We start from the raw sequence: 22687 nt of genomic DNA, 5'->3' as shown, positions 1-22687 counted from the left end.
CGCTGCTGTAAAGTGGTATTGGTGGCAATTTCATGAGTGCGAGTACTCATGCCCGGTATCGGTGCATCCCAAGACAAACCATGTACTGGGGCTATCTAATAACCTTCCTTCTCTGAAGGATGTAACAGTATCACTGGGGGGGGGGAATGCCAAATTTTCAATGGGGCCTCAAAATACAAATATTGTATCAATGGCATGAAATCACGTCTATCCCAGAAATATCATACATACATCTACCTTGCTCAACATCCTTGAAATCAAATGCAGTATATTTGCCCACATTTTTCATCTTAAGGTAATATCTTCCCTTTTAATCCACTGAAAACCATCACAAAAGCACTCCCCATACTGCAATTCCATACAAATATAAAGCATGACACTTGAGCCACTAAATTGGGGACTCTTTACCTTGAAGAATGAAATTTTATAGCCTTTGTTATTCTCTGTACACTTTTAATGGCACAATTAAAAATCGACTCAGTGACAAGGCTATCCTTTAAAAATGCAGATATACACATAATATATTAAAAAATCTCAACAACTCTGAATGTAAGAATGATGAAAAATTTTGCAATACAATTGACAATAGTATAATGGGAAAAAAATACCAGTAAAAGCAATAATTATCCTCGCTAATGAACACTGTGTGAAAGGGGAATTAATGCCAACCACAGCCTCTGGAAGAATACTACATTTTAACTTTACTTAAGTTTAGCCATGTTAGACATACTTGATAGTTGAGTCTTGAACCTCCATTTTTAAAATATAGAGTAACAGATGGTTCCTTTATACCAGAAAATGCATCAAAGTAATTCTGCAATATATCCATTATGAACAAACTTTACATCAATCGTTGACTTCTATAGTTATTCAAATATTTGTGTTGAAAAGAGTCCTACACAACTCCTGAGAGTTTGATTGTTGGCAAAAACAATGAATGAAAAGATCTGACATGATAGTTACCCGTTATTTTCTGAGCCATGAGAGGTCTGGTGATGAAGAAACGTCTCCAAGCATGAGAATGTTTCAGTGCACTCTGTACATTCATAAATAACCTCTGAAGAGTTTCCTTTATCATTTTGACTGTGGTCCATGTAGTCATCCTCCATGTCCTCTGTGTTACTCTTTTTTAGTGCAGGGTCTCCACTGGTTCCACTGTGGTGACAAATTTGTCCAACATTATCTGCTTCTCCATTGATTGGGTGATTTTGAAGGTGAAGATCAAGGGATGAAGAATTCCTGAATTGTGCTGGGCATTGTGGGCACTTACTTGGTTCCTTTTTGTGATAACGCAAGTGCCTTTGGTACACACATAAGAGTCCAAATCGTTTCCCACATTCTAGACACTTGTAGTTAACTCGCCCTGCTTTTCCAGACTGCTTCCCCGGTGAAGGCTGCTCAGGTGATGAGGTTTGTTCATTGTCAGAGGAGCTCTTTGCTTTCTCATCAGGAGAACTTGGGTTTTTATCACCATTAAGAGAAGTGGGAGTGGGGCCATTTTGCGTTGGTGTGTACAAGAGTTTCAAACTTGGCTTCTTTTCTAACTCAGCTTTGTGGTACATGGCCACATGCCTTCGCAAGTCACACCGTTGTGGAAAATGTCTACCACAAAATACACACGTGTGCATGGTACCCTTATGATATCTCATGTGTCGAGATAAACTACTAGAATGATTAAAGACACGATGACAGTGTTTACAGGGATGCAGCTTGCCATTTGGATTACCACCTCTTCTACGTCTGCTTTTGGGCTGTACTCTTCGCTTTGAAGTTTTTTGTGATTCTTCATTCAGCTGATCTATTTCCTCCTGAGTTTGATGTGTGAGGTGATGTTCCTTTAGCGCTGTTAACTTTTGGAAACGATCCCCACATAAACCACACCTGTATGGTGTGAAACAGTATTCTGTATCCACGTTACCACAAGTATCTCTAAAGATTTTAGTATCCCCATTCTTGACATCAATAGATTTGCCATTGTTATGGCAGGTTTCAAGTAGTACGTCTAGGTTTTTAGCGTTCACTTCAGAGTCTATTTCAGATGCAAAAGCTGCATCAGACTCTTTTCCTTTGCAATGGTATAGTGAATGCGCCTGAAAATCTGACATCCAGAAAAAGTTAAACTTGCACTTCCTACAAGGATATGTTTTTTCAAACTTCTTTTCATGCTTGTTCTCCAGTTTGCCAAATGCCGTAGCCTTGGGGGAGAAGTGGTTGTCTTTTTGATGAGCATTCAGTGCATCCACTTTTAAGAATCGCTTGCCACAATGATCGCAGCAGTGAAATCTTTCATTTACATGGTCATGAAGGTGCTCCTTGAGATCCTGTCTACCTTCAAAGATCTTACAGCATAAAGTACACTTGTAGCCTCGCTCTGTGTTGCGATACTGCTGATGACGATGTAAACTCAGCAGGCTGTTAAATGATCTGCTACATATCTCACAACGATAATGGCCCTGGCGAGACTTGTCCAAGGTCAAGTCGGATGGCCTAGGCCTGAACACATCTCTGTAAGGGTTAGGCTGAGGTCTTAAAGTAGGAGATACTGGTTTGACTGAGGATGGGAAGTATGAAGGCAAAACTCCTGGAGATACTGGTTTTATAGAATGGTGTGACTGTTCCAGGCTGTTCACAACTGTCAGTGTACCATTTTCTTGTAGCACATATTCTCTAGGGACTTCAAATCCATTCGATGAGCCATCAAAAGAAAATGACTCCAAAGGTCCATGAATTGCCATGTGGGCCAGCACATTAGAGTACTGACTAAACCCATCACCACACTCAGTACAGATGAAGGTACTTGATTCTCCACCCGACTGTGCTGAAGAAACATTTGTCACAGATTTCTGCTTTTCCATTATGATGATATTTTGTCCATATGTCAATGGCATCATTTTTCAATCAGCAAAGACAAGTAGAATCCAGTTACCCACAAAATTGGTCTCCATGTGGGAATCAGTACGTCTGTTGTCTTGCAACAGACTGCTTCGATAAAGATGTCCTCTGAAACTGTAAGCTGACCTGTCTTCTGAGGTTTTCCATGTTGTAACAGCACCTGCGGGAAGGGGGGCGGGAGTAAAAAAAATTATCACACCACTAAAGAAGAATTGTTTTACAATTTAAAAACATACCAAAAAACTATGCTACGTCGGGATTTATTTCAAATAGCGCAAGTGAGGGTGGATGACTGTCAGATGACAAGTTTCAACTGCCTTGCTGTGGCTGGAAAGTGGTTTAAGATCGACTGGCCATCAGATACAGCTGTTGACGTCTTTGAATGTTATTTGATGTGAAGAACACATTTAATTTGATGCATTGGTTAAACTGTATTTTCAAGACTAGTGAGGACAAGCAGTGCCTGCTAGTACAATAATGTAGCATTTGTCCAGTGTAATTCCAGCAGAACAATGGCTGTCGCTTAAAGCAATTTTTTCTGACAATTTTTGTCCCATACACATTTCCAAACACTTGAAAGCTTGCCCACATCACAGTTTCCAACTCACTGTTCTACTTATTCACTGGAACCTAAATTTCAGACCCTACTCAAATTTTCAAGAGCTCTGGCGCTCTGCCGGATTCAATGTTAGGTTTTTGCTCCAGCTTACCAAGGCTCTTCTCCCCTGATTACATAGTTTGTTTGGTAAACCAGGACAAGTAAGATCCCTGTTTTCCATTATCATCTGTGAGCCTTATATTGATATTAGTGTGGCTTTCCCCAATCATCACCAGTCAATTATATTGACCGGAGGTGGACTTCAATCAAGGTCTAGCAACATCTCAAAGAGCAATGGGAAGTACCCATTGTAATTTTGGTCTTTCCTTTTTAGAAAAGGAAAACTTTCACTTGGCCAATAAGTGAGAATTGGGGTGATTTCCTCAGATTTTCCTCTGACAAATATACAAACAAATTTCTTTTTGCAGCTTGTGGAGTCGCCCCTATTGTTCCCATAGAATGCAATTTTAAGGCACCTCTGTATTCGTGTTCAAATCCATTTTTTCATAAACAGAATAGGATCAGCATACAGTAAGGGAACCCAGGATTTGCTAGTCACAATCATGATCAAAACATTTTAGAGATGTAATTTAACTGATTAATTTAAGAGGTAAAACAGTTACTGATGTAAATGCATTCACAATTGTCTCCTCATAGGTGACCTTTTCTGCAACATATGGCCTCAAGCAATGAGGTAAAAAAAAAAAAAAAAATAATAATAATAATAATAATAAGAAGAAAATCATCTAATCAGCAAAACAGATCACTGAAAAAATAATAAGTTTGAACATAGAATTAAATAGTTAGATGAGTAGCTGTTTACTTAAGGAAATTAACCACACCTCAAGACAAACAAACTATTTTAAGTTTTCCTTGCTGTCGAAATAAAGATGTATAATAATGTATATGTATATATAATAATGTATAATAAAGACGTGTGTCAAGATCTTTGAGAGCAAGTGATTTTTTTTGGCCAAATATGAAGAAATTCCCTCCAAGTGATTCATATCAAGAAAAAAAAAAAAAAAAAAGGTTCTAAATACTGAAAACCAGGGGTCACCAACTTCTGTCCTTGAGGACTACTGCCCTGCATGTTTGAGATGCTTCTCTGCTCCAGATGAGTGGTTCCTTAACAGACCTCAGCAGAGCTTTATGACTAGCTGATCATTTGAATCAGGTGTGTTGGAGCACTGAAACATCTAAAACATGCAGGGCAGTAGCCTAGACCAGAGTTGGTGATGCTGGTCTTTGAATGAGCTGCCTCTGAGCTTCTCAATTCCCTTTGGTGATGCCCATTTTTCTGAGCCAGACAGTCTACACACTCACTGTAAAGCTCAGCCGGCCAGCCCATATTACACAAGGACACTACTCGACTTGGGTGACTGTGCTTAAGACTGAGAGGAAGAGAGTAAATGAACTGTCTAGTCACACACAGACACCCACAAAATACAGCGTGCATGATAGTGAATTACAGGGTCACCAATGAAGGTGACTGGTTGTTTCTTGTTCCAGGTTGATACCAGCAAATAACTGTTGGTCAGCAAGATTTGTCATGCTTCTCTCTGTAGTCTTTCACCCTTTTGAACTCAGATGGATCTCCTGGTGTGTCTAATCTTTTTTTAGAGGCCACTTCTGTGATCACATGGTGTGTTAACAGCATTAAAATGGATTAAAAGGCCCAGTGAAGAATAAATAATAATAATAATTAAAAAAGCTACTTAAATGTAAAAAGGAGGTTGTTATAATATGCAACAAAGGTCAGCAACCATATAACCCAACAAGTCAAGTTGTCTTAAACTGTGGTATGATTAGTTTGTCAACCCATGACAACGTTCAGGTCTGTCTTGATTTAAGACCCAGCAAAAATCGTATACAAATTGTCCCACATTTACCTTTTGAAAATGAAATCACAATCAAAATATCTTGCTCGTCTACATATAATTACACACACACACACACACATATATATATATATATATATATATATATAAAGTAATAATGCCAGATGTATAGCATTACCATTTACAGCTTCATTTACCCTGTAATTCTTCATTACCACAGTTTTTTGGTCACTGATGGAACTCAAGTTCCACAGCAACCACGTTTAGCATTAATTTTTTTAACATGGCGGAAGGCAGTGAAACTGCACAAAAATTATATAACAGCTGTAAAACCAAACATGACTCCTACTCCTATTTGCCAGACAAGTTTGTCTTTCTGTGCAGAGCAGTATAGCCACATGAACATAAATGCAGGAGACAAAGAGTGAGCTGCTAGCTGCTGGGCCTCCAAGTGTTAGGTCAGTATGGTGTGTGTCTGAGCACAGTGTAGCTGCAGTGTTTCTGCGAGAACATGCAAACTCCACATAGAAACACCCCAGGGTGGGAACCGAACCTTCTTGTTGTGGGGCGACCACGCTAACCACTGTGCTGCCCTGGTCCCTTCTCTTCAACCATAAAACAGACGCAATGTTTAAATACAAACATGCACTTGCAGGGACTACAGCTTGACCTTTTAACAATAAATAATCCAATTGTCCACCTGGACTTTTTGCTTATTGTCCTCTTGCCCATTTCTCCAGAACACTTAGAACCTTCAACATAAGCAGCTTTCTACAGTATGTTGAAGGAATTTTAATAACGATTAACAATGAAGGAATGGATTCACCAACTTAAAGCAACAGTAAGCAAGTTTCTGACACCTATTAAAAAATATATATATATTGCTTTAGTCCAACCAAAACTGGACTTTTAAAGTACATGTAAACACATTAGCTTGAGTAAAATTGAACTGTCGAAAAAATTGTCGAGAAATTGTCGGACTAACACACCCAGATAATGCGATCCAAAGTTGATCTGCTGCTGCATGTATACGGACAGTTGGACTGGAGCTACAGTGCATGTGCTAAAGTTTCACTAACTAAAGTTATGACCCGGAAGGCGAACGGCATTTAAAACGTAAACGCAAACGTAGGAGGTCAGACCAAGTCTGCAGCAAACGATTTGATTCATAATGATTTATGCTTCAATCTATAGGTGTGCAAAGGATCCTCATGATCTACGGCAGTCTGCATTGCAAGACAGAACGACAAATGGAGACATTAAATTGTCTTTTTCATATTTATTAAGTTTTAAACATTTATCAACGCTTAGATGGAATTGTTGCACGAAATATCACATATTGCTTAAGTAATGAAAATAAAAATGTCTTTATAAAAAAAATAGTAATAAATAAATAAATAAATAAATATATATATATATATTTTTTTTTTAAATAAAATAGTGCAGTTAAACATGGGTTCCTCATTTTGCAAACCTTGCACACTGCGAAGCTCATGTCAAGCTCGGTCTTCCCGGGCATTCGGTAAATAGGGCTCTATAAACTTTGCAATCACAGAATCTCGGAATCTCGGAAGACATTAAAAACAGAATTCATTATACAGATACATCTCAAAAATGTAGAATGTAGAGTCATTTCAGAAAGTGAAACTTATTTAATATAGATCCTTTACACAAAAAGTGAAATATTTCAAGCCTTTGTTTCTTTTAACTTTGATGATTATGGCTTACAGATAATGAAAATGTTCATTTCTATGCACTCAATACTTGGTTGGGCCTTCCTTCTTCCTCGCGTGAATTACTGTGTCAATGCGCTGTGGCATGGAAACGATCAGCCAGTGGCATTGCGTAGGTGTAATGGAAGCCCAGGTTGCTTTGATAGCTGCCTTCAGGTCATCTGCATTGTTGGGTCTGATGTCTCTCATCTTCCTCTTGACAACAGCCCATAGATTTCCTAAGGGGTTCAGGTCAGAGGAGTTTGCTGGCCAATCAAACACAGTAACGCCATGGTCATTGAACGAGCTTTTGGTACCTTGGGCAGTGTGGGCAGGCACCAAGTCCTGCTGGGAAATGAAATCTGTATCTCCATACAGCTCCCTCAGCAGTGGGAAGCATGAAGTGCTCTAGTTTTTCCTGGTAGATGGCTGCACTGACTGTGGACTTCAGAAAACACAGTGGACCAACACCAGCAGATGACATGGTACCCCAAATCATCACTGACTGTGGAAACTTCACACTGGACTTCAGCCAATGTGGATTCTGTTTCTCTCCACTCTTCCTACAGACTCTGGGACCTTTATATCCAAATGAAATGCAAACTTTGCACTTTCTCTGAAAAGAGGACTTTGGACCTTTGCGCAACAGTCCACTTCTTTTTCTCCTTAGCCCAGGTAAGACGCTTCTGACATTGTCTCTGGTTCAGGAGTGGCTTGACACAAGGAATCCAACATTTGCAGCCCATGTCTAATATTCGTTTGTGTGTGGTGGCTCTTGATGCACCGGCTCCAGCTTCAGTCTGCTCCTTGTGAAGCTCCCCCAAATTCTTGAATGGATTTCGCTTGACAATCCCCTCAAGGATGCGTTCATTTCTGTTGCTGGTGCATCTTTTTCTACCACACTTTTTCCTTCAACTCAATTTTCTGTTTATATGCTTGGGTACAGCACTCTGTGAACAACCAGCTTCTTCAGCAATGACGTTTTGTGGCTTACCCTCCTTCTGAAGGGTGTCGATGACTGTCTTCTGGACATTTGTCAAGTCAGCAGTCTTCCTGATGATTGTGTGGCCTACTTACTCAGACTGAGAGACTAAAGCCTCAGGAAACCTTTGCAGGTGTTTTGAGTTAATTAGCTGATTAAGGTGTGACACCAAAAGTTTCCAATATTGAACTTTTTCACAATATTTAAATTTTCCGAGACACCGATTTTGGGGCTTTTATCTGTCAGCCATAATCATCTAAATTACAAGAAACAAAGGCTTGAAATATTTCACTCTATGTGCCAAGAATCTATATACAAGTTTCACTTTCTGAAATTCATATTTTTTGAGATGTACTTGTAAAAATGAAACAGAAACGGTTGACATTTTACAAAAAAGTTTATTTATTTTTTTGCCAGGAATAACATGTAACGTGTCTGTTGGGAAAATGCTATGAAGGGGTCACTAACACTGCACGCCCCCCTACCCATGAATGAATGAATGAATGAATAAATACATAAATAAATGAAAGAATATGGTGACTTCAGCGTAGTGGTGAATATACGTGGTGACCACAGCAGCACAGTGGCATAGTGGGTAACGCTGTCACCCCGCAATAAGAAGGGTGCGGTGCCATTCCCAGTAGGAGCACCTGAACATGTCTAGGTTAGTTGGTGACTTGATGCAAATGTGTGTAGTAAATGGAGCAGCACAGTGACGTAGTGGTTAACGCCAAAACCCCACAATAAGAAGGGTGTGGTTCGATTCCTGCTGAACAATTGGTTAATTGTAAACAACCGGGTTACAGCGGTGACCAGACTCGACTAGAGAAGGGACCTCCCCAGAAACTAGACCAGGCCAGACCAGAGACCTGACCACCCCAGAGACCAGACCCCTGCAGAGAGTAGAGACTAGACCAGATCAGACCAGGCTAGACAAGACGTGACTCTGGACCTGCCCTCCAGAGACTAGACCAGATGAAACTAGACGAAACACCGGACCCCTCTTCAAAGACCAGCCCGGACCAGACGAGATTAGACCGGAGATGGGACCTCCTCAGAGACTAGACCAGATTAGAAGAGACACTAGACCCCTGAAAGACTAGAACTGACCCCTCCAGAGACTAGACAACTGGCCCCTGCAGAGACTACAGACTAGACCAGATTAGAAGAGACACCAGACCCCCTGAAAGACTAGAACTGACCCCTCCAGAGACTAGAGAACTGGCCCCTGCAGAAAGTAGAGACTAGACCAGATTAGAAGAGACACCAGACCCCCTGAAAGACTAGAACTGACCCCTCCAGAGACTAGACAACTGGCCCCTGCAGAGAGCAGAGACCAGACCCCTGCAGAGGGTAGAGACTAGATCAGACCAGACTAGAAGAGGCAAAGGAATTTGTCTTTTGAATCTTGAATCTCTCTTTCCTCCATTACTGTGGTTTCCTTGTTTTCGTGCTTACCGTACATGTGTATGTTCTAGAACCGGCTCAGTGGTGACGTCAGGACCTCCTGCATACAAAGTGGTGGTGACAAAAATTCCCTACATGTCAAACTTGGCAAAGCATCTTAAGGACCAACACCCTGGCTTTCATGAGGAATTTTGACAGGTTGGTAAAGCTTATTTTAAATTTGTAAATTAAACTTATTAATGATAATGTACCCAGTCAACCACATTAACCAGTCCCCCTAGTGGTTGGGACGCCGGCGTCCCAAACTAATAAACATATGAAAGGCGCACTTCATACAGTGACAGTAGGCGGGGTTTAGTGAAAATTTCACCGCAGACGTTTCGAACACACTTTCAGCTACATGTACAAAAATTTTGACGTTTCTGGGTGCTCCGGTTTTATCATAGTTACTGAAAATGTATCAGACAGTAGGAGACGACGGCAAGACAACAAGCGGCATCACGTCAACAACAAAGGGACTGTAAACATATGTGTACTATCTTTACCCCTTTTCTTTCACCTCCCAAAAAAAAAAACGATCGTATACTGTCATAGAAACAACACCAAAGTGCAAAAATTTTGTTTATTTCCAGATAAAGGTTTCAACAAGCCTGCTCACCAAAAACAAAAAAAAAGTTGCAAATCGTTTTCTATCTCCGTGAAATACAAACATTCTTCGATCAAACCCCGATTAAAACACTGAATGAAAGCACAAGCTTGGCCTCATTGTAAAGCTGAAGATGTGCCCAAAAATAATCTGCAGTTCAATTTTATCCATCGTGTCCAGTTAATCGGACATTTTTTCCCCTCTGGGCTAATGCTAATTTAAAGGTCCGTCAAACTGCGCATCTACTACGTGCAGGCAGCATCTCCTGTCAATCAAAGTTACAATGAAAACAATCTTTCCCTCCAATAGCAGAGGCCCTGAGGTTTCCTCTGACGTATAACAATCCCTGATTGGGCCATTTGTCCCCCCCCCCAAATAAGGGCTGCGTAACCGGACCAGAGCCACATGGGACATACAGGCAGTGGTGCACACACGCGGTGACGCACCCGATGATGTCCCGGATGTCCCTTTAACTGTATTTAATCGCTTTTTACTGTCGTTTTTGTTACTGTTGTGGAGAAGTTTGACTCTTTTTTACACCAACACGGAGAATATGGTGTTTACACCGACGGAGCTGCTGCAAATGTTGTACAGTAAGGACGAAAAGGACGACGACGACGGCCGCCTGCAGCCAGCTGGTCCCTTTGTTTACTCTCCGCTCCGTGCCAACAAGTAAACAATGGACATTTCGACTAAAAGTGTGTTTTTACTGCCCCAAGTTTGAATGTAATTATGAAATTTATAATAAAAGACAGTACAATAAATGTCATAAACTCATTTTTCGAAGGTCTTTGTTAATTTCAGCCATCCCTGATAGTCGTGTGTCTACGTCCGGAGTCATAAAGCTTCAAAATAACAACATAAAACAGGCAAAAATAGGTCAAATTCATGTTTGGATAGGTTTTGGACACCGTATATTCAGCCCTATAAATGCAATTTTCAAATTAAATTTTACTTTGTAACTGGTGTTCCTAAAAGCAGTCATGTCTGTGATTGGCCCCAAAAAGTTATTAAAAGTTAAATTTGGTACACATGTGGACAGGGGGTGTGTGAACCATATATGTATATGTATGTAAATTCAACCTGTTTCATAGTGAAAATTTTGAGATTTCACTGTTTTCACAAAAAATTTGTTTTTTATTTTTCAAAAAATATAGTTTTTTCAACGGTCCTATCTTTTTAGGGAATGACTCAATTCAATATTTTAAAAGGTAAAGGTACAGATGGAAACAGGTGGAAATTGCCAAAAAGGCCTCTGCGTAAAGGGGATAATATTGGGCATTTCATTACTAGCCATTAGCCACGGCTAGCAGCCTTCAGCTGTGACAATGTTATTAGTCATGCCCATCTATAACAAATTGATAATGTCAATTTCATAAATTTGCATCATTGTTTGACCGACCAGTGTTACGTTTTTCCCTTAAAGTCCAAGAGTGTAGCAGACTAAATTTGACTGGCAAATTTTGTAGAGATATTTTTCAAACAATTGTTTGACAACTCAGCATCAAGTCACAAAAATATTCAGACAATTTTCAAAAATCAATGTTTTTTTTCCACCAGTGTTGTCTAGACTCTTTATCGTGTCTCCCTTCACATATTTCAGTCCATTGTCTAGATATAGTCCAACTCGAATCGATATCTTCAAAAGGGAATATCTCCAACCTCCAAGAACCAACTAGCAGCATCAGTATCAATCCAAGTACTTACTTCAACTGAAGTAAGTACTTACTTCAACTGAATATTGAGAGGAAAGCCACCTTTAGCTGTTCTACAGTACTTTCAGGCTATCAGAGAAATGTCACAAGGGAAGTGTATGTGGTACAGAGTCTGTGGCAGGCATTCCTGCTTATTTTTTTCAACCCACCACTAGGGCTGGCCGATATGGAACAAAATCCTATCACAATATTTCATATCAGTCAATATTGATAGTCAGTAAATCACAATATAAATCAAATACGTATTTCTGTCAAGTTTAAAGGTTCCTTTTTACTCCTACATGAGATGGGAAGATACCACATTAATATTGGTTTAAATATAATTTTTTTTCCTGTCAGAAGTTAAACATAAAATGTACTACAGACCTTGTACAACTGTCTTTCAAATAAATAAAAATCATTGTATAATAAACTAAAATCTTAATTCTGACCAGTCAAACGCTCGACACAATTTGCACTGCACGCTACTCTGCCTCTCGTCGGACTTTAAATAGCCAAAATATCCCCACATTACCAAATTCTTCAGACCTTTCCTCTCAACATGTCCTCGTCTTTTGAGCCTTGGGCTGTGTCCGTTGGGGTGTCTTCTTCGGGGATGCTGTTGCTCATGTTAACATTTTCTGCCATTTTCACGCATTTCACTCCTACTCCTAATGTACTGGTGGCCAAAACATAAGCATGTGTGCTTACGTTTAAGCCGGCTGCATCACCTACTCTCTCTGTTTGTCAACTTAGTCTGATGTGGCTGTAACTCTACTCCAGCTGCGTTGGTTGGCTCGGCACGGCGCTATTCTCATTATCACTGGCTGTTCGTGTTGTCTGTCAAAACACGGATGGAATGAGTTCTATTGACCATGTCTTATATTTCTATCGAGGAAAGTTTATTTTGCAATAATTATCGTAATTGTTTTGTCACCCAGCCCTAGCCACCACTCAGCATCACAGGCAATCATTCCTGTCAGTGTCCATCAGACATGAGAATGACAACTTCTGATTAACACTTAATGACTATGCAACACTGCATCTTACAAAACCCAATACTTATCTGTACATATTGCATTATTCACATTTTGATAGTAGCAATTAATGTTACTTACATTATATAATTTTATCTTTTATTTTGTTTTATTTTTACATTCTATCAATATTTAATACATTCCATAATATAGTTATATTTCTATTTGGAAGTGCCTTTAATCCGCTGGGGATTAGTAAGGTATTTCTGATTCTGATGTTTACATCGGGTTAGACTCAGTCAAAGTAAAGTTTCGTGCACATTAAAGTGTAAGGACTTCAGTATATATTAGAACAGGGCTCACCGGCTACTGCCCTGCATGTTTGAGACGTTTCCCTGCTCCAACACACCTTATCCAAATGATCGTTAGACATCAAGCTCTGCTGAGGTCTGCTATAGAGCCACTCATCTGAATCAGGTGTATTGGAACAGGGCAACATCTAAAACATACAGGGCATTAGCTCTCCAGGAGCGGAGTTGGAGACCCCTGGTTTCGACATATCAGTACAGTGTATGTTTACAACCGACTTTTCGCCAGGGGGCGACTAAAACCTTCACAACGCAATGTATCCTATTTGCGGATCTAGCTAACGTTAGCATGTTCCCAAAAAAGCTAACGGTGCACTGGGAAAATATTTTCTATAAAGCTCATTAGGAGCCATAAAGATACACGCAGCCGGACAGTACTAGAGGCACACAAGCTCCAACAACATGACGGAGAGATGAACTGCTGCAACAATCAGGCGGAAGCTAGCGTTAGCTCCGAGCTAACGCTCCGGAGGAGGAGGGTGGACCTGTGAGTGCCAGTCAGACACACGCCGGCTGCCGACTGCTGCGCTCAAACAGCCAATATAGACACAGCTTACCATTCAATAAAATGCGCCTCCAAGGCAGGTGAATGTCGTTTGTGCCGTCCTGCTGGTTTGTGTGTATAGCCGATGCCTGCCCACTGCTGCAGGCCGGGGCCGTCTTTTCTTGGGGACAGCTGTGACGTCATGACGCACGCTGCTTACGTTTACGTCGTGTCAAGGAATACACAAGTATTCACACCTCAGTCCAATCTCTATGTGGCATAATAACATTATACATAATTCAACACCAGTAGGCCTATACGATACATCAATACATTGTAATTTAAATGTGTTTACTTAAAAATACTGTAAACAAAATACTGTAAAAACCTTATGTATTTATTTTTACTTCTGGAACGCATTTAATATCATGCAGCCCTTCTTACTAAATTCCAAACTTGGAAGTATAGGGGTTGCTGCCTCCTTACCCTCTGAGGTAGTGGACTATCAAACAGCTAGGCTGCTGTTAATCAGGTTCAACTATTGTGTCTCTGGGACCCTGTAGTGCAGCATGGAGGTCTCACAATACTGCTCACACATGTCCAACTTTATGTCCTGCCACATTCAGAAGTATTTAGATGATGCAGGTGTTGTGGTACTTTGATTTACAAAGTGGACAGGAGGGGGAGTACTGGGACCTTGTGGAGGCCTTCATTTACTAGACCAATGAGATCTGCCTCCTTCCCTGCACTACCAAGTCTAAGGAGACTTGTATGGATTGGAGTGGTGGACTTTGGAGGTTGTGCAGACCTCTAAACACTTGGGTGTGGTCCTGGAAAACAAACTGGACTGGTCAGAAAAATATAAATGCTCTGTAGAGGAAAGGGCAGAGCTGCCTCTTCTTCCTCAGAAGTCCCAGATCTTTTGATGTCTATAGTCATCTGCTCTTTACTGCTTCACCAGTCTTTGGTGACAGGTTCCTTGTTTTATACTGCAGTCTATTGGGAAGGCAGCATGACAGACAAAAATAGCAGGTGTTCAGAAAAGATGGGTGGGGGGCAAGCTAAGTGTTTGACCTGAGAATAGGTAGAGGGGTGCACACAGAATAAACTGCAAGCTATAAGGGACTTATTTTTATTTATTTATTTGACAGGGGCAACGCAGTCAAACACAGTTACAAGCTTAAAGCTGATTTGATGCTTATAGAGTTTACAGCTAGTGCTAGTTCTCAACAGCAGTCCCCGTTTGGGCTCTTCCACAACATTGCAGTACAATACAAAATATACTTCAGTTAAATGCCAACGTCCCTCTTTGGCTGTTTTTTTTTTTTTAACTCCTCATGATACCCCCTCCCACCTCCCCCAATCAGAACTGGCTCTACGCAATAACACATAATAATATTTCCCTTTTTATACCTGTGTATTGTCTGCATCTGTTGTTTGATATATGTCAGAATTGTTTGATACCAGAATTTCTCCCATGGGGATGAATGTTCAGTTTATAGCAAGTAGCATTAAAGAAGTAGGTTATACAGCTATATGTATTTATTAGGCTAACTCTAGCCTTACAAAAATAGAAAATATGCAATAAAATATTGATCAGTGTAAATGGTAGATATGTAACAATTAAAGGACAGTTGAATAAATAATAACTACAGTTTCTCCACATATGCCAGGCAGCAGTGTAGATGGATGTTAATCAGAGGAAATTACAAAGAAAAAATTATATAAAAAAATAAAATGTGTGAAGATTGTCACATTCCTGTGTACAGTATTTAGCCGAGGAAGTTGGATTGAGTTGGGTGTAAGGTAAAGTTGGGGTTTTTTTCTATATTATGCACTGAATGTATATATGTTCAAGGTTTAATTTCTTGTACATATCTGTTTAAATTTGGTATATTCAAAATTAAGTGCCATCCATATTTGTTAAAACAGCAAAATACTTTGCTGATTCATTTAAAGTTACGTTTACTCTTAATCTCCTATGCTTACTCTGTAGACTGAGAGTAAAGCTCAACTGGAGTCAAATTTGTTGTTTTACCATACAGACTTGGCCAGTAAAGTTTATTCTGATTCTGAGAACTGGAGCAAAATTTGTGCAATACATGCATATGGAGAGGGATAGCAGCAGAAACATATTTCCAAGAAGCTTGGAAAAAAAGCCGAAAAAAAAAAACCCCAAACAAACAACAACAACAAAAACAATATCCATCACCTTTATGACTCAAACAACAGATCAGCTGGGTGCTGGGTAAGTGCACTCATGTTAAGGCACACAGAAGTTCTAATTCAACATAAATGAATGTTAAATGTAAATTAATTAAATGTAAACACAGGGTCTTTAAAGGCAACATGAAGGTGAAAATATAAAATTACATCCAGTTGAGCTGCTAATATTTGTTTATTTATATTTATTTATTTATATTTCATGATTTTCATTTCATGTACATTTCTTTTTCAACAGGAAGGGACTAAGTTCTTGAAAGTCAAACTTTCAATTAATTTAGTTAATTTGCTATAATTCCACCTTGTTACCACCATAAGTTTTTAAAAATTGTGTGTGAACCACAAAACTATAAACATTTAAATAAGGTATACAAATACCATCCATAGGGTTCCACTGATTATGAATTAATCTTTATTTGACACTATGCACCTGGAGCCTAAAAAAAAGGCTTCCTCTGAAATTTAAAAACAGATATGAAGAAGAACCCACATGAGTGCCTGCAGGAATTTGTAATCAAAAATATTTCAAAATGTCATATATGCAATATCCATGACCACAAACCTCCCCAGAGAACCATCACCTTATCGTGATGGGGAGGTTTATGTGCCCCTGTGAACCTGGGGGATGTGTTGTCTGGGGCCAAGTGCCCCTGGTAGGGTCTCCCAGGGCAAATTGGTCCCAGGTGAGGGGCCAGACAAAGAGCGGTTCAAAAGATCCCATGAAACAACGAGGGGAGAAAAGAGTGACCCTGCCTGGAGGAAGCCCGGGGCCCCCTTCTCACAAGCTCACAAGGCCCCGGCTGCGTGCCATGTTGGAGTTTTCCCCAGTGGACGAGAGCGTTGCCTCCCTACGCCTCAGGATTGTGGGGGGGGGGACTCTGACTGTTATTTGTGCATATGCACCAAACAGCAGTTTGGAGTATTCAGCCTTCTTAGAGACCTTGAATCGGGTTCTGTATGAGGCTCCAGTAGGGGACTCTATAGTTCTGTTGGGGGACTTCAACGCGCACGGCCTTCCTGACATGCGGTGGTTTGTTGTTGGACTTCTGTGCTAGCCATGGACTGTCCATAACAAACACCATGTTCAAGCATAAGGATGCTCATAAGTGTACTTGGTACCAGAGCACCCTAGGCCAAAGGTCAATGATCGATTTTGTGATCGTGTCATCTGAGGCTGCATGTGTTGGACACTCGGGCGAAGAGAGGGGCGGAGCTGTCAACTGATCACCACCAGGTGGTGAGTTGGGTCAGGTGGCAGGGGAAGACTCAGGACAGACCTGGCAAGCCCAAAGGTGTGGTGCGGGTGAACTGGGAACATCTCGGGGAAGCCTCTGTGCAACAGACCCACCTCCGGCTGAGCTTTTCTAGCATCCCTGTGGAGGTTGGGGATATTGAACCTGAGTGGTCGATGTTCTATTGCCGAAGCTGCCGCAGGGAGCTATGGCCTCAAGGTTTTAGGTGCCTCAAGGAGCAGTAATCCTAGGGCACCGTGGTGGACACTGGTGGTCAAGGAAGTCCGACTGAAGAAGGAGGCCTTCAGCGATACGTTTGACAGGGGGACTCCTGAGGCGGTTGCAAGGCACCGACAGGCCCAAAGGGCTGCAGCCTTAGCGGTTAGGGAGGCAAAGCAGCGGGTGCGGGAGGAGTTTGGAGGACACATGGAGAAGGACATTCAGGAGGCACCAAGGTGTTTCTGGAAACTGTTCGGCATCTCAGTAGGGGAAAGCGGGGGAACATCCAAGCCATCTATGGCAAGGATGGTTCACTGTTGACCTCGACTGAGGAGGTAGTCGGAAGGTGGAAAGAGCACTTTGAGGAACTCCTGAATCCAACTTGCACGTCCTCTGGGGTGGAGGCAGAGCTGGAGGATGATGGAGGATCAGTGTCAATTTCCCGGGAGGAGGTCACTGAGGTAGTTGAACAACTCCACAGTGGCAAAGCCACAGGGATTGATGAGATCTGTCTGGAAATGTTGAAGGCTCTGGGTGTTGAGGGGCTGTCGCAGTTGACACGCCTTTTCAATATTGTGTGGAAGTCTGGAACCGTACCAAAGGGTGACCGGGGTGGTGGTTCACTTGTTTAAAAAGGGGGACCAGAGGATGTGTGCCAATTACCGGGCCATCACACTCCTCAGCCTCCCTGGGAAACTCTACTCCAAGGTGCTGGAAAGGAGGATCTGGCCGATTGTCAAACCTCAGATTGAAGAGGAGCAATGCGGATTCCATCCTGGTTGTGGAACAACAGACCAGATCTTTACTCTTGTACGTATCCTGGAGGGGGTCTGGGAGTATGCCTATCCAGTCTACATGTGTTTTATGGACTTGGAGAAGGCGTATGACCGGGTTCCCTGGGATATGTTGTGGGAGGTGCTGCAGGAGTATGGGGTGAGGGGGTCTCTGCTGAGGGCCATCCAATCTCTGTATTCCCAAAGCCAAAATGGGTTTCCTCACAAGGGTGGCTGGAGTCTCCCTTAGAGATAGGGTGAGAAGTTGGGCCATCCAGGAGGGACTTGGAGTAGAGCCGCTGCTCCTTCACGTGGAAAGGAGCCATTTGAGGTGGTTTGGGCATTTGATAAGGATGCCACCAGGACGCCTCCCAAGGGAGGTGTTCCTGGCATGTCCAACTGGGAGGAGACCATGGGGCAGGCTGAGGACCAGGTCTGGAGATTATATCTCCACACTGGCCTGGGAGCGCCTTGGGATCCCCCAGTCAGAGGAAAAGGAAAGGAAAAGGAAGTTTGGGGTCATCTGCTGGAGCTGCTACCTCTAAGCGGATAAGCGGATGAAGATGATGATGATGATGATGACCACCACAATCATCCAAAAAAAGAATAAAAGAAAAAAAAAGATATGAAACAGAAAAACAAATCTAAGAAAACCAAACATTTGCTGGTATTTGTTCATATGGGAAACCTCAATCCCAATCATCAGAAACAGACTTTATACTCTGATTGTTTAAGCTTGTGTGAGTATAAAAGTGAGAAATCTTTTCATGAACAGCAGCCTCCATCACGTTCAGGATTGATCTGCTTACCATATTCCTGAAATCTTAGCACATGAAGTACCGCAGTGAGTTCAGACAGCTGTTGAGAAAGGCAAGATTGGTGGCTAAAGGGGAACCTATGTTAAGGACAAAAGAATTTGATCAGTAGATGTGAAAATAACCACCTCAATTAGATGTATTATGTGTAAGGGAACCCAGCAGAAGAAAAAAGTGATAACAGCTACAATAATTTTAAAGGGCTGACGTGACCTGCTTGCCAAGATGTGGTTCTTTCTGATACAATGGGTTATCACAGCATAAGAGGCGACAATGTTGGTAAGGGGTACAGCAAATCCCAAGAGAAAGTTGGTCATGGTTAGGGCCCAACGACGAAGGTTTTTCAGCGCATACTCATCAGAGGGTGCAAAGTTGTTGATGCAGATGATGATTTCTTCAATATTTTCGTCATTATTTGCTTCAGTGCCCTTGAAGACAAAGTACAGAACACTGAGAATGAGATATCAATACCCAGGCTGAATTTGATTTGTGGAAACCACTCATTTTTATACGGCACCTCGGCAACATGATGATGTTGATTGACAGTTGCGTAACAGTTTCTGCTATATAGAAACTGCTATATAGATGTTGCATCCTCTTGTGCACTCTTCATCAAATTTCAGAGGAAATTTAGAAATGGCCGAGTTGCAAATATTACAACAGTAGAGAAGGATGCAATATATATATCTATCTATATATATATATATAAAAAACCAAAGGATGTCCAACTTTGAATTTTTAAGAAAATTTTGAAACAACTCAGTTTATCAAGAACAGTGCTTACACCAACACATTTTTTTCTGTTGTAAAACATTTAAAAAATTTCACAGAATGAATTTAGAAATGACCCAGCTGCAAGTATTTCAATAGTAGAGAAGGTTTCAATGATATACAAGGATATGTGTGTGTGTGTGTGTGTGTGTGAATATGTGTGTGAATAGAATATGTGCAGTAATCATGAGGATGACTATGCTGCATTGAAATGACTTTTATTTGATAGCTCATTGATCTTTTATTTCAATGTCTCTAGAGCAGAAACTAAAAAATAATGTGATAATACAAGCATGCATTAACATTTTAAGAACACAACTACCCCTCACAACCAACTCAGGGTGGAAGTATATACTTTTAAAAAACTACGAACAAGGTAAGGTCAAAAGCTCACAATAAATCTACAATTCCACTTCTACTTTAAGCACAACAATCTCAACAGCATCTTTACTCATGAGGCTCACAGTGAATAGTGTGTTTATCATTGCATGCAGTGGTTGAATCGAGCAGTTGTAAGTGTGCAGGTGTGCATGGGCATACACACATTGAGTTGGTTGTGAAGGAGAAGTTGAGAAATAAACGTTTTCACACAGTACAGTGGTTACACAACAGTGGAATCACCAATTATTAACATCTTTTCCATGCGATAATATGTACAGTCAAAAACAGTTTTACATATATAAGTGGTATGATATTATCATTTCAAAAAAACAAATACTTGTATTGCGCCAGCTTTTTTTTTTTTTTTATACAAGCAAGGAGATGTTCATCAAAACAACAAAGGGTAGTTCCCACTTCTTGGTCTTAGACGTATTTAACCATAACGTAATAGATCGATCGATTTTAGCTCTGGGTTATTTATTGATGGATATTGAATTTTTATCACCCTCAGAACTGTTTTGTTGCAAAATGAAGATACCGTTGTGAGCCACAGAAAACCAGACAGCCTAGATCTAATTTTCAGAGAAATATTTTATGCGTTTCATCACGACCTTGTTCAGGCCTGGACTGATACCACTACACCACAGTACTAACAGCTTGATTAATATTGCTTAGACTGGTGCTTCCTGACTTTGAATCAACGTGTGTCTCTTCTTCCTGGAAGGCATTCTCCAGTACATTCATAATGGATTTGCGGACTTTATCCTTAAAATCTTGGCCCATGAACACATACAGCAGTGGGTTTAGGCAGCTGTTGAGGAATGCCAAGCTGGTGGCTATAGGAAAACCTATAGTAATGACAGAGTCCCAAATATGATTTCCCAGCGAAGTTGTGAAATAAATGACCTCAATAGACGACAAAATGTGAAAGGAAACCCAGCAGAGGAAAAAAGTGATGATAACTGCTGCAATGATCTTAAAGGGTCGACTTGACTGGCTGGCCAGAGTGCGGTTCCTCCTGAGACGATGGATTATCACAGCGTAGGAGGAGACAATGACCGTGAAGGGAACAACAAATCCAAGGATGATGCGTGTGCTAATAATGAATCGATGGCCCACATTAAAATCACCAAAAATGGCAAAGTTGCTGTAGCAGTTGACGATGTTCTCAAAAAATATTGCTGGTGCAGTCTCCCTGACGGCGAAGTACGGAGCACTAAGAATCAGAGCCAATACCCAAACACCCAGGCTCACATAGGAGGCCTTACGGACACTTCGATGGTTCTGGGCCCAGACAGGCCACACCACTGACACACATCTGTCCATGCTGATCACCACCAGGATGTAGACACTGGCGAACATGTTCAGGGAGGTTATGCCAGAATTGAATTTACACATAAAGTTGCCAAAAGGCCAGTGGAAATTCATGGCTGTGTATGTTATACTCAATGGGAGGAATGCTGTGAAGAGGAGATCAGCCACAGCGAGGTTGAGGAACCAAACTGTGTTAATAGTTTTCTTCATCTTGAACCCGGTGACCCAGATAACCACTCCATTCCCGAGCACACCGAGAACGAAAGCCAGGCAGTAAACAATCAGAGACATGATGTGAAGAGCCTGTCTCAACTGAGAAGGCTCATATACATTTGTATTGTTGCCAAAGCCTGAGGTGTTGGTTGTCTCCATCTTTGTATTGAAAACTGCAATAGAAATTATATATAAATTACATACAATGAAACTGACGCAACTTGAACATTTTTTTCTTGGTTCCCCATATTGATGTAATTCACAGTTCTCGTGATAAAGCTGTCATTCTTCTTGAATGAATATGTAAACTTCAGTACACACATCAATAAATCCACACAGTGTCTCAGATGTCAGACTGTACTGGCTATACTGGATTAGCCATCGGTGGCTGAAAGCCCTGTTATCTGTGCCAGTGCTATTAAAATCTGAAAAGTGACAGATACAGTTTTGATGTGATGATTCAGTTGTTTCCTGGAGGAAAATTTGGTAAAACATCACTGTCTTAATTACAAAGACCTTGTTGTAATTTCTTAATGTTATATGTCGTATTCTGAATCAAAGCCAGTATAACGCGGACTCACCAGGAAACACAAACCAGAACGGAAGAAATCATCAACCTCTGTTATTGCGACATAACCTGACACATTACTTAAAAATCATATAATTCATAGCTCTCATAAATACAGTGTTTGACTGGATGTCAGATTGCTTTCACTGACCCTGAACTGTTGTTTACTGCTAGATTACTGTCATATTTATTGATTAATTCTTTTTGTTTATGTTTGCATTTTTGTATTTTTGTATTTTTTTGCAAATCTAATGGGTTTCTTGTCGTATTTCTTGTAAGTCATTGAATTGATCTCATGTAAATTAACAAAATTAACATACCTTTCTCACAGGCGTCAAGTTGACTGGAGAGGAACTTGCCGCAGAGATGTCTCACCAATCCCTTACATGTTTATTTATATAGTTCTGTGGAGGAAGTTGCCTAATATTTCACTGACCAGCCATCCTGAGACAGAACTGCAATCACCACAAACAAAAAAAAAAAAACTAAATTCATCCGAAAGTGTTTTAAATCTCTAAAAATTGGACTTAGTATGTTATACTTGATATAGCCTATATGATACTATTTATTGCTTTGT

At 40.8% G+C, this 22687-nt stretch overlaps 2 protein-coding genes across 2 annotated transcripts; both read right to left on the bottom strand.

Moving 5' to 3' along the window:
* Positions 1-438: 438 nt before the first annotated feature.
* On the bottom strand, positions 439-13801 carry LOC115045087 (zinc finger protein 91). Its single transcript, XM_029504579.1, has 2 exons — positions 13675-13801; positions 439-3052 (listed from the first exon to the last, which is right to left on the bottom strand). Exon 2 carries the CDS (start codon positions 2889-2891, stop codon positions 960-962), a length of 1932 nt encoding a protein of 643 aa, XP_029360439.1. The 5' UTR covers positions 2892-3052; positions 13675-13801; the 3' UTR covers positions 439-959.
* Positions 13802-20367: 6566 nt separating this feature from the next.
* Positions 20368-22458, bottom strand: LOC115045482 (chemokine-like receptor 1). Its single transcript, XM_029505195.1, has 2 exons — positions 22431-22458; positions 20368-21715 (listed from the first exon to the last, which is right to left on the bottom strand). Exon 2 carries the CDS (start codon positions 21699-21701, stop codon positions 20652-20654), a length of 1050 nt encoding a protein of 349 aa, XP_029361055.1. The 5' UTR covers positions 21702-21715; positions 22431-22458; the 3' UTR covers positions 20368-20651.
* Between the last annotated feature and the right edge of the window lie 229 nt (positions 22459-22687).

The sequence above is a fragment of the Echeneis naucrates genome, chromosome 6 (genome assembly GCF_900963305.1).
Source record: "Echeneis naucrates chromosome 6, fEcheNa1.1, whole genome shotgun sequence".
NCBI classification, from domain to species: domain Eukaryota; kingdom Metazoa; phylum Chordata; class Actinopteri; order Carangiformes; family Echeneidae; genus Echeneis; species Echeneis naucrates.
Note: the sequence above shows the minus strand (reverse complement) of the source record. Positions and strands in the feature narration are given on the sequence as shown.

Bases quoted from the DNA above. Each gene is read 5' to 3' on its own strand.
- LOC115045087 (XM_029504579.1), bottom strand. From the start codon at position 2,891: ATGATGCCATTGACATATGGACAAAATATCATCATAATGGAAAAGCAG.
- LOC115045482 (XM_029505195.1), bottom strand. From the start codon at position 21,701: ATGGAGACAACCAACACCTCAGGCTTTGGCAACAATACAAATGTATAT.